This window comes from Mauremys reevesii, linkage group 13, assembly GCF_016161935.1.
Source record: "Mauremys reevesii isolate NIE-2019 linkage group 13, ASM1616193v1, whole genome shotgun sequence".
In the NCBI taxonomy this organism is placed as follows: Eukaryota; Metazoa; Chordata; order Testudines; family Geoemydidae; genus Mauremys; species Mauremys reevesii.
In genome coordinates, this window is record NC_052635.1 from 11,730,456 (window position 1) to 11,742,655 (window position 12,200).

Below are 12,200 nucleotides of genomic sequence, written 5' to 3' on the forward strand. Positions count from 1 at the left end.
ATGTGAGTTTTAGTGATCGTAAAAATTGTCTGTCTTCTCTCTCTCTCTCTGTGTTTTGCTGGATTTCCATTTTTCTGTCATACATTTATGTTGCACTAGTGTCAATGTACCATTGCCACTCCTGGTGTAGACATAGTTCATGTGGGTGCGTCATAGGTCAGTGGGTGAAGAGATCAGATGGCAGAATATATCAAGAAGTATGTAGGGGAAAAGCAAAGAAAAGATTTCAGACCTATTGGCTCTGATATCTTTTCTTTAACAGCAAGGATCTGCTACTTTTCTTTAACCATATCTGTATTCTATTGTTCATAAAATTTGGAGAAAGAAACAATTTCTCTCTCTCTGTCTCTGTTTCTCTCTCTGTGTGTATTTTTGTCTCATTCTGTCTACCTATATCTTCCTTTTTTTATCCAGTTTTTCATTTTTCTCCAGGCACATTCTCCCTTCTGGATAAAAATGACTCTCTTATTTCTCTTTTAATGGGTTTTCATTTTTATCTAACTTTCATTTCTTTATATGGTGTTGGATTTCGATCTCAGTTGCACTTGCATAAATCCACATGAAGCTGATGCAATTTACCCTGGTGTAACTGAGATCAGGAAACAGCCCGTGGTCTGTGTTTAGGGTTTGTTTGTGTCATTGTCTGTTTCTCAGCTGCATCTTATCTAATAGTGCAAATTTTAATTTGTATCTGCTAGGATAGAGGACAGCAGGCTAGACCTTCATACAAACCACAGCCTCATTAGTGTTTACTGATCTGTCTTATGGGGAATATCTATACTACATCTAGACAGTGTAATTCCTTGTTCTGGTAAACCCACCACACACAATCTTTGATTGAGTTATTATGCTAAAAATAGCAGTGTAGCCTCGGCAGCACAGACTAGGTGCCAGAGCCTAATCCCATCTGAGATCCTAGGTATGTACACAGGTGGCCATCCCAAACGGCTGAATGTGCTGCTGTGTTCTCACTACTTATTTTAACTTACTAGCTTGATCAAAGCTAGTGCATGTACGTCTACCCAAGCTGGGAATTACACCTCTCAGCTGCAGGGGAAACATACTAGTGGTAGAACTCTAAATATCTTTCATTTATAGTCTACTGATTTTTTGTTATGTCTTCTAGATTGGTTGATGTGACACTGATATGATAAATATATTTCAAAATCCCAGCCTAAAAGTATTTAAAGTTGAAGAGAGCTTAAGGGAGTTAGATGGGACATTTCTGTAATTCAATAGGGTTCCATGCTCTTGTTTCACCTATATTGGAAGCTCAACCTCTTAAGGATAGGGGTCTTCCTCTGGTTTTTTTGTCAACTTCATTTTTTCAGTGGAGAGATGAAGTGGTATGAGGTTACCTACTCCAGGTTTCTGCCAGTATAACCAACAGCACAGCCTGACTGTGTGTACTCCATCAATATTTAATAGTTTTCTGATTCTAGATACGTATTATGGAGAAAGCAGAAGTAAGAAACCAAACGCCCATCATGGAATTCATCCTCTTAGGATTTGGGAATGACCCTGAACTGCAGCCCCTTCTCTTTCTGCTGTTTCTAGTGATCTACATTGTGACTGTCGCCGGAAACATCCTCTTCGTTGTGCTAGTTGTGACTAAACAGCACCTTCACATCCCCATGTACTTTTTACTGGGGCACTTGTCCTGCCTGGAGATCTGCTACACCTCCGCCATCCTGCCGCGGCTGCTGGCCAGTCTCCTGACTGGGGACAGAACCATTTCTGTTAAGGGCTGCATTGTGCAATTATATTCCTTTGGTATCCTGACAAATACAGAAAATCTGCTGCTCACGGCAATGTCTTATGATCGGTATTTAGCGATATGCAATCCACTCCGTTATGCTGCTCTGATGAATGGCAGGGTTTGTTGGCAGCTTGTGGCAGGGTCCTGGATAAGTAGCTTTCTGCTCTCCACCATAGTAAATATTTTCGTTTTCCAATTAACGTTCTGTGATTCCAAAGAAATTGACCACTTCTTTTGCGATTTTTCACCCGTGATAAAGCTGTCCTGTGTCGACACCCAGACTCTGGAACTGTTGACATTTATTATCTCTGTAATAGGGACATTTGTGCCTTTTCTTCTGACTCTGACATCCTACATTTGTATCATAACCACCATCCTGAGAATCCCTTCCAGCATCGGGAGGCAAAAGGCCTTTTCCACCTGCTCCTCTCACCTCATTGTGCTGTCAGTTTTGTATTTGACCGTATTAACTGTCTATGTAGTTCCAACAGCCAATGTGCCCAAGGTCCTACACAAAATATTCTCTGTCTTCTACACAGTCCTGACTCCCATGATCAACCCTGTCATCTACAGCCTGAGAAACAAGGAGGTCAATGAGTCCCTAAGAAAATCTATTCTTAAACTAGTAGCTTAGAGAAACACTATTCTTAAACTAGTAGTTTAGAGAAACAGGCATAGAATGTGAAATTATAAATTTTAGCATATAATAAAATAGAGATGAACTGATATAGTTTCTTATTTGAGTCCTAGTCCTTGAGAACAGGGTTACCCCTTTCTAACCTTACTTCATACTTCTTTCTTTCTTTCTCTCTCTCTTTCTCTTCCTGTTACTCTGCTACCTTTTGAGCATTCATCTTTCATACATTTAATACACATTTCTTTTATACAAAACTGGAGGTAGTAAAGGGCTCACAACAAAGGGTCATTAAACTTTGATGATCATGCATTCAATGGAGCACTTGCTGTGATGGGATGAATCAATTCTCCACTAGCTTAAGGAGAGCTGGAGAGAGCAATTAATGCACCTGGTGGTTCCAGAAGGGTTTAGCAGTCTTAATTAAAGATGCGGCCCAGTGAGGGGTGGCTAATATATAGGAAGCCCTTCCGGGGAGTAAGAGGGAAGAGAATGAGTGTCTAGGATTCCTGATTGTCTCTCCTAAGTAAGGAGACTGAGAGGGAGTTTAGGGCTTTGCATTCTCTTCTGAAATGGGGGCTCTGTCAGAGAGGCCGAGAGCAGTAAATTCTACAGACAAAGTTTGTACCCTGGTATTGGCCCTGAAGGTTGAAGGGCAGCATGGGTGAAGAGACTCCTGAAGGATGCCTGGGAGAAGGATTCTAGGAAATAGCCCTCAGGGTCAGCAACTTGGTAGGAGCTGGACCTCTAGAAAAAAAGACCTGTGAGGAAGCACTCTGTAGTAGATCAGCAAATAACACTGCTCTACAGCCAAAATGTTTCTTAAACAAATGTAGTCAAACTTTACTAATTCTGGGTCACTGAGAACGAAAATGATGCTTAAAATTGTTGATTGGCTCTAGTTTTCAAGATATGCTATTGGGTCAGTATATACGACCCTTGACTTGGGAATAGCGGAGGATAAGTGAGTTATAAGGGGAAGGGATCTCAATTTAAACCAGAAATGACTAAAATACATCTTTGACTGGATCTATGAATAAATCTATGAATGGGTTTGGACAGTACTTGCTTTTTAGGCAAAACAATGAATGATGCAATGTGAAGCTGGTATTGCATCATACATGATATGAATTGCATCATGTTATTCCTAGAAGTCATGGATGATGCAATCATAACGAAGCTTACATCACTCTGCTGAACAAATTGCCCTATATCAGCTCTATAAATCATACAGTGTCGTGCTCTCTTATTTGTCAGTGTTTGATTTTGCAAAGGGACACATTTCTGTTTAGCCAAAGTGAGCAGAGATGCCTCGTACTTGTGTGAACAGTGCAGATAACTTCTGCTATGTTTGTGGTGAAGTGACTTTTGCATCACAAAAGCGCAGTATAACCACTATGGTTAAGAAAGCCTATCACCTTTATTTTGGCTGCAAAATTGGATATCAGGACAAGAGGTGGGCCCCACATATATGCTGCAACACTTGTGCAACAAATCTTCACCAGTGTTTGAACAGGAAAAGGAAATCTATGCCTTTTGCAGTGCCAATGATTTGGAGAGAGCCAACAGATCATACCAGCAATTGTTACTTCTGCATGGTGCCTCCAGTTGGGAAAGGTGTGTCAAAGAAGAAAAAGTGGACTGTGCATTATCCAAACATTCCATCAGCTATACGCCCAATACCCCACGGAGAAGGACTGCCGGTTCCTGATGCACCACAATCATTCTCACTTGAGTCAGACGAGGAAGAGGATGAAACTTCTGGTCCAGAACCATCAATGTCACAGGACCCACATTTTCTCCCATCCTCCTCCTCTGAACCACGCCTCATAACACAAGGTGAACTGAATGACCTTGTCAGGGATTTACTTACTACCCAAGAGTAAGGCAGAGCTGTTGGGCTCCAGACTACAGCAGTGGAATCTCCTGGCAGGTGATGTTAGGGTTTCCATGTTCCGTGACCGTCAAAAGGATCTTGTCCCATTCTTCTTCATGGAAGGTGATCTTGTAGCCTGCAACAACATCGATGGTGTGATGGCAGCCCTCAACATCGTTCACAATCCAGATGAGTGGAGACTGTTCATTGATTCATCGAAGACAAGTCTTAAAGCTGTTTTACTGCATAATGGCAATGTTTTGCCATCAATTCCAGTTGGTCATGCAGTCCATATGAAGGAAACCTATGACAACATGAAACAACTTTTGAGGTGCATAAACTAGGACCAACATCAGTGGCAGCTTTGTGGCGATTTGAAGGTTGGTGCTCTCTTGCTTGGTCTGCAGACTGGATACACAAAGTACTGCTGTTTTCTCTGCGAATGGGATAGTCATGCAAGAGATTCCCACTACATCAAGAAAGATTGGCAACTCCGATAGTCATTGGAGCCTGGGAGGAAAAGTGTTCAGCATCCACCACTTGTTGAATCAAGGAAGATTTTGTTACCACCCTTACACATCAAGCTGGGTCTGATGAAGAACTTTGTCAAGGCCATTGACAAAACACAAGCAGCTTTCAAGTACCTCCGTGGAAAATTTCCAAGGTTAAGTGAAGCTAAGATAAAGGAAGGTGTCTTTGTTGGTCCTCAGATTCGTGAACTTCTTCGAGATGATGCATTTGACCATGCACTGCGTGGCAAGGAAAAGACGGCATGGAAAGCCTTCCAGTTAGTGGCAATAAATTTTCTCGGAAACAACAAGGCAGACAACTACAGGTTGTTGGTGGAAAACCTCCTCAAGGCATACAAAAGCCTTGGTTGAAACATGTCACTAAAGATACATTTTTTGCACTCTCATCTAGATTTTTTTCCACCGAACTGCGGAGCAGTGAGCGACGAGCACGGCGAGCGATTTCACCAGGACATTGCAACAATGGAGAAACGCTATCAGGGCAAATGGAGCCCATCAATGCTTGCAGACTAATTCTGGATAGTGACAAGAGATGCTCCATTTAATGAATACAAGAGACAAGCCAAGAAGCGCCGAGTAGACACTGAATAGGACTAAACTATGTACATAATAGTTTTTTGCCTTTTGTTTCATAATACATTTTATTTATATAACCCTTTTGCTGATTTTTAAAGTGTTACATAAACAGGACAGGTGAAATATTATCATGTAAAGCAACCATAAACACATGAAAAGACCTAGGTTTACAATTTATGATTAAAACTCTACTATCTACACAATATACATAGACATCAAATGTAAAAACTTAAATATCTTAGAAACAGTAGCCAATCAGTTGTTTTAATTGTCATATTTTAATTCAGCACATCAAAATACATAATAAAGAGCACATTTTATCTCTGAAGCAGATGACTTCTCAAAAATTGTAGACCAGTGTAATTTTCCACAGTGTGGGAGGGCCAATGAAGATTTTGCGAAGGATTGGGTCCAGGGAGGACGAAATACTTTGTTTCTTTGTATTTTTCTGGACTCTTTGTTTCGCCCTTTGAGGGGTGGGAAGAAAGTGTCCTGGCTGGTGGGCAATTCACAGAATGAATTGATCACAAACAGGACAGAATGGTTCCTGGTGGAGGCAAATGAGGAAAGGGCTCTGCAATAACAGTCACAGCTGTAAGTGGGAATGCATGCTGCTGAGACACCCTGCCATAATCCCCCTGGCACAACAGCCCTGCCACCTGGGGCAAACCCACATTGCAAGTCTGAACACCAGAGGTGTGATGGTGTCTAACAATGAATCATCTGGTAGGGGGCATAGATTGTGTCTACACTACAGAGGCCTGTCTACACTTGGACGTTAGATTGACTTAGCTATGTATTTCAGGGCTCTTAAAAATGTCATGCCCTGAGTGCCATAGTTAGATTAACATAACCCCTCCCCTCCAGTGTAGATGCAGCTAGATCAACAGAAGAATTATTCCATTAAGCTTACGACTGCCTCTCTTGAAGGTGGATTAACTACACTGATGGAAAATCCCCTTCTGCCGATGAAGGAAGTGTCTACATTATGGTGCTACAGCTATGCCATAGCCATCGTGGGTGAGCTCCCGTGTCTACATACAACGTATGCTGACAGAAGGAGTTTCTCTGTTGGTGTAGGAAGAGCACCTCCTGAACGATGCAGACAGAAGTTCTCATCTGTCCACATAGCTATGTCTTACCAAAGGTTTTGTTGGCATAACAATATTACTTGGGTGTGTGGTTAAGTGTAGAGCAAGGCTTTGATCACATGATCAGTCTGACTTTGGAAGGAGTCACCTGACAAAGGGGATGGGCGGTTAGAGAGTCTCTCACCAGTTATTTGAAAAAAAAAAGTAGAAAGACACTAACTCCAGGGGTCAGGGATAGAGATCCCATGATTCAGGGAAGGAGCCATGAGCTGTAGGAATGGGAATCCTGGGCAGACTATGGCCCAAGCTCTAACAATATCCCAGATGGCTGAGGGAACTGAGGGAGGTTTTCTCTTGCCCTATCCAGCTCACTGTATTTCTGATGTGATCTTGTGTTTAGAGATCTTGGTAAAGCCTGTGAATCTGTTTGCTTCACCTGCCCCTGGAGAAGTGAACCATAACCTCAGAGCACCTACATGTGTCCATCTCTGGGATGGGGTGTGATTGACATACTAGGGCATCTGGGGCATCAGCACTGGTCCTGGGGCCTACGGCAACTGGGCCATGTCATTCCATTTCCATGAAGGGTTAGAAAGAAGAAACCGTGCTGCAGCCTGCTGAGATCCATGAAAACTTAGTACACACATGTCTAAAGTAGTAGTGTAGGGGTAGGATTTTATATTTGTATTAAAGACCATAGTTTATCCTGCCAGCCACCCTTTTTGAATAGCAGAAAGGACTGACCCTCTGGGGAACTGGTAGCAACGGATCTGACAGACTGCCAGTGTCTGTACTGATGTTAAAGCAGGGACAGACCAGATTGATTATCGTCACCCTTTGTTTTAGGAGCAGCAAAGAATTCTGTGGCACCTTATAGACTAACAGTCTGTTAGTCTATAAGGTGCCACAGGATTCTCTGCTGCTTCTACAGAACCAGACTAACACCGCTACCCCTCTGATACTTTGTTTTAGGATAAATTGTATTATAAAAGATGGGCTCTTGTTTCCTATATGTATTATAAACTTCCCTCTAATCATTGTTTTAATTGTTTTAAGGTTTAGTGAGTAAATGACAGGATCATGTATTGTGTCTATGTTAATTAGATTAGAGGAATGCTGAAGGCCCGAGCCACAGTGTGAACTGTTTTGATTACAAGATTTAATGAGGTTTAATTTCTACTGCCTTTCTTGCTCAACATGAAACACTGCTGTTTGTATAAGGTCTCTGTAAAAGACTGTTTGCGTGAATGAGGAGTGCATTCATGAGGAAAAGATAAGGTTTGAAGGCCATTGTCAGAGCCAGATGGTCAGGGGAGGAGGAGTGAAGAAATTGAACAGACTTATTGATGCCAGAGAACCATCAATGCACATCCATGACTGAGGAAAGCCAGATTGACGACCCTGAGGAGGAGGCAGGCACCCCTAAAGACAAGACAATTGATTAAATCAAAAGGACAGAATGACACTTTGGAATGTTAACATCAGAAAATAACACCGATTAAGGACTAACCGGTCACAAATTGACACAGCAAAATCCATAGACTTCAACGGAGAAAAAGGATTATAAGAACAGGGTGCTTTGCCATGGGACTTTGGGTTTGTCTTGTCACAACTCCAGGAGCATTGGATCGCAACAGACAGAACCCAGCTCCCCTCTGCGACCAATCTGGCTGGCCACTAGATTGATCTATACTCTGGACTGGTAACTATAAACATCAGCTGGCGGGGACTGTGTATTTCTGTGTGTGTGTGACTGAAAAGCATATGCTAACTGCTGTATTCTCAATAAATGTGAAGTGTTGCCTTCTCCCCTATAAAAAGATTTTGTGTGCTTTGTATAAGCATAACATTAGGACCCAACAGAGCTGCCTGGTGAATGCCAGGTGTTGGTTCTGTTGCCGACACAGAGGGCCCGAGGGGGCAACAGCGGAGTTCGTTGCCCGGTGTGTTTCGCGCCAATGGACACACCAGGGTGGAGAAGCAGACAAAGTTTATTTGAGATCTCAAAGCGGTGCAAGGAGACTGGCACGTCTCAAATCAAGCGCGCAGCTACAAGCAGCTTTCCCTTCTTATACCCAAGTTGTTCACTTCAGCTTAGTTTCCCTCCCCCTTTCTTCCCCGCACTTCCTCCCTCCCCCTGTAGCAGCTACAGTAAACAACCTTGGCCGCTGCAAGGGTAGCTTGTTAGCAAATTTTCCCAGACCTGTTATCTTGTCCTTCACAGAGGCATGTAGGCTTCCCTTATCACTACCGCTTTAGACTGCCTTGAGCTGTTAGCTGACTGTTACACATTTTGTTTTGCAGCTACTGGCATTTTAGGTTGGTTAAAGTTCATCATGGAGGAGCTTTGGTTCACTTAGGCCTAGAGCAGGGGGGCTTCATCGACACTCATGGTCTTCCACCCCTACCCCCCGAGTTACCTAGAGTTATGCCTAGTGACACCAACAACTCCCTCCTTTGAGAACACTCAACAACCTTTTGGCTGCATTTTCTCATATTCTGAGGACAAAATATGATTAAGCGATGAGGAGCTGGGGTCCTCAAGGAGAGGGTACAATGGGATTTGTGGGGAACGAGAGGTACACATCTTATGTAGGAGCGCTTTACAGCAGGCAAGGAAAAGGAGAGTGACAAAACATAACACAATACCTGTGAGTAGGAGGCGAACAATGCCTCCCCCCAGTTCCCCTAGGCTAGGTAACCAGCCCCAGAGGGAATCGAAAATAGTGGTCTCCCTTTCCTGTGCCTTCCACTGCTTGAAGGCCTGCTCAGCAGATAAAATGTGCTTATTAATGTCCTCCGCATTCTCTGGGACATATGTACAACATTCATTTCCAATAAGGGCACACACCCTGCCCTTTCATGCACATACAGTTGAAATGGCTTAGAGAGGTCCGGCAAACCCAGGGCTGGGGCTTCCATCAACTACCTTTTTAACACTTTAAATGCTTTGTTGGCTTCTGAGGACCCGTGAAAGGGGTCGTGATCCATTCCCATAACGCATTCGTACAAGGGTTTAGCCCACAGTCCAAATTCTGGGATCCATATTCTGCAGAAGCTTGCCTTACCCAGAAACGCCCTGAGATGTTTACGACTGCTTGCGATAGGAACTTGGCAGATAGCTTCCTTCCTCTCCTTTGAAAGCTGACGCTCCCCCTGCCTTATGTGAAACCCTAAGTACTGTACTTCTGGGAGGGCAATCTGAGCCTTACTCCATGCTACTCGATATCCTTGGAGTCCAACAAAGTTTAGGAGGCTCACAGTGGCTTTCAGACAAGGGATTAAACCCACAGCGGCAATTAACAAGTCATCTACATATTGCAGGAGGAGGACCTTGTCCTCATTGTCCCACTCCTCCAAGTCTCTGGCTAGGACCTGGCCAAAAAGGGTGGGGGAATTTTTAAATCCCTGGGCCAACACTGTCCAGCAAAGTTGCTTTTTAACCCTTCTCTTGTCCTCCCACTCAAAGGAGAAAATCTCCTGAGATTGGGTGTCGACCGGAATCGTGAAGAAGGCGTCTTTTAAATCTAGGACCGAAAAATGAGTATACTGCCCCCCTATAGAGGCCAACAAGGTATATGGGTTCGGGACAAGGGGGTGCAGAGTCTTAACCCATTCATTGACCGCCCTCAGGTCCTGTACCAGCCGATACGTGCCATCAGGCTTTCGTACGGGCAAGATGGGAGTGTTCCAAGCTGACTGGCATTCTCGAAGTACACCATACTTTAGGAACTGGTCTGTAGTCTCTTGCAATCCCTCTCTGGCTTCCCTCTTGATCGGATACTGCCGGATTCGCACCGGGCCTTTTCCTGGCAAGAGCTGAACATCAACAGGGGTTTGATGGGCTGCCTTTCCTGGGACCCCTGCTGCCCATACTAGAGGATATTCCCCGTCCTCCCACTCGCTCCCCCTGGGGCTTGCATGGCTGAGGGCTCAATTGCAAGGGTCATTATCCAGGCACTCTCAGGGGGTAAGGTAAGGGTTATTTCATCTTGAGTAAAATGCAGGGTGGCACCCAAGCGACAAAGCAGGTCCTGTCCCAGTAGAGGCATTGGACAATCAGGGAGGTAGACCAGCTTGTGAGATAGAGTTCTGTTTCCCAAAGCGCATTCCGCTGGGGTATACGCTGGAAACTTGGTTCCTTTCCCTGTGGCACCCACCACGGTGAGGGACTCCGCTACGGGCAGCTGAAGGGGTTGGTTTACGACGGTTCGTGCCGCCCCAGAGTCTACTAAAAAGTCTATTTCCGCATTTCCCACCTGCATTTTTACTCGGGGTTCTGGGGGCAGGATGGTCCGTTTCCCCTGACACCCCTATTTGTGATCCTCCGCCGCCATCATAGGAGCACTCTCCCTTTCGGGGCATTCATTTTTCCAGTGTCCCTCCTGCTGGCATATAGCACACTGATTGCGACCCAGGCGCCTTTCCTGCGGGCCAGGGCGCCCGCATCCACGGCCTCTTACTCCCCAGCCCCTTCCACCTTCCCGTGGCCTTTCCTTAGAGCCGGCCTGTACTGCCGCTACCATCATTTTAACTTGCCTTTTTTCCTTTTCTCCCTCTCTAAGGGTATAAGCCCTATTTGCAGTTTCCAAAATCTGTGCCATGGACATGCCCATCAAATCCTCCTTTTTCTTCAATTTCCTTTTAATATCGGGGCGGCACGTCTGGTAAAAATATCCTTTATAATTGCCTCAGTTGCTTCCTTATCAGGGTCTGCGTTAGTATTTTGCCGGATGGCGTCCCGAATGCGCTGCAGAAAAGCAACCGGACTTTCCTTTGGCTCCTGCATTAGCTCATACAGCTTTGCCCAATTGTTATGTCGGACAGACGAATGTCAGAGACCGTGTAAAAGCAGCTCCTTGTAGGTGGTGAGATGGGTCTGGTCCCTGTGATCATTAGGATTCCACCTAGGATCTGCTAGGGGGACCATGTTGGCGGCCACAGGGACGTTGTCCTGATCCCTTTCGTGTCTCCGCTGTGCCTCCTCCTTTGCCTTGGACATAACCTGATTCCACTCCCCCTCAGACAACAGGGTCCTCATAAGGATATTACAGTCGTCCCAATCAGGCTTGTGGCTAGCCAGGCATCCCTCAAAGACTGAAATAAACTTGCTGGGGTTCGTGGAGAATTCCTCTGCCTGTACCTTAAAGTCTGCAAGGACCACTGGGTTAAAAGGCACATGGGTGTACACTTGCATAGTAGTTGCCTTTCGGGCTTCTGTTCCCTGATGGGCTATTACGGTCTCGGTAATTAACGGGGGCAATCTCAGGAACCTGGGGCACCCTGTCCTGATATGGTGGGAATGTGAAAGCCGAAGGGGACACCGGATCTGCCATTACAACTGTGGGGGGGGGGGGTTCTGGGGACTACCAAACCTGTCGGAGTCAAATTACACTTTTGAAAATATCTGCTCTATTTTGTAAAGCCATAAACAATTGTGCATACAGATGTTCATTCCATTTACCCGTTCACTGACAAAACAGGAGTAATTGAAGGATCGTGTTATAATTAAGTGATCCTTCCGGTGGCCACCTTTCCTGGCTCTCTAGCTGATATTGAGGCCAGTTTACTGTACAGAACCTTTTTAGTTTACTCTTAGTCATCAGATCTGATCCAAACACTTTCCAATTTGCTAGAATGTATTCTAAGGGTGTACAACGTGCCCTGCCTGCCGTACTCTGTCCCTGCCCCATATCCTAGGGTGACATTGGGTGTCCCCAGGACTAACAGGCAA

The 12,200-nt window shown here is 44.8% G+C and overlaps 1 protein-coding gene across 1 annotated transcript; it reads left to right on the forward strand.

Annotated features, from left to right (window-relative positions):
- The first annotated feature begins 1,451 nt into the window (after positions 1 to 1,451).
- Positions 1,452 to 2,393, forward strand: LOC120380018 (olfactory receptor 5V1-like). The gene has a single exon (XM_039497524.1). It carries the CDS (start codon positions 1,452 to 1,454, stop codon positions 2,391 to 2,393), a length of 942 nt encoding a protein of 313 aa, XP_039353458.1.
- Positions 2,394 to 12,200: the final 9,807 nt, after the last annotated feature.

What these genes read in the sequence shown, in the direction of transcription:
- LOC120380018 (XM_039497524.1), top strand. Translation starts at nt 1,452, where the DNA reads ATGGAGAAAGCAGAAGTAAGAAACCAAACGCCCATCATGGAATTCATC.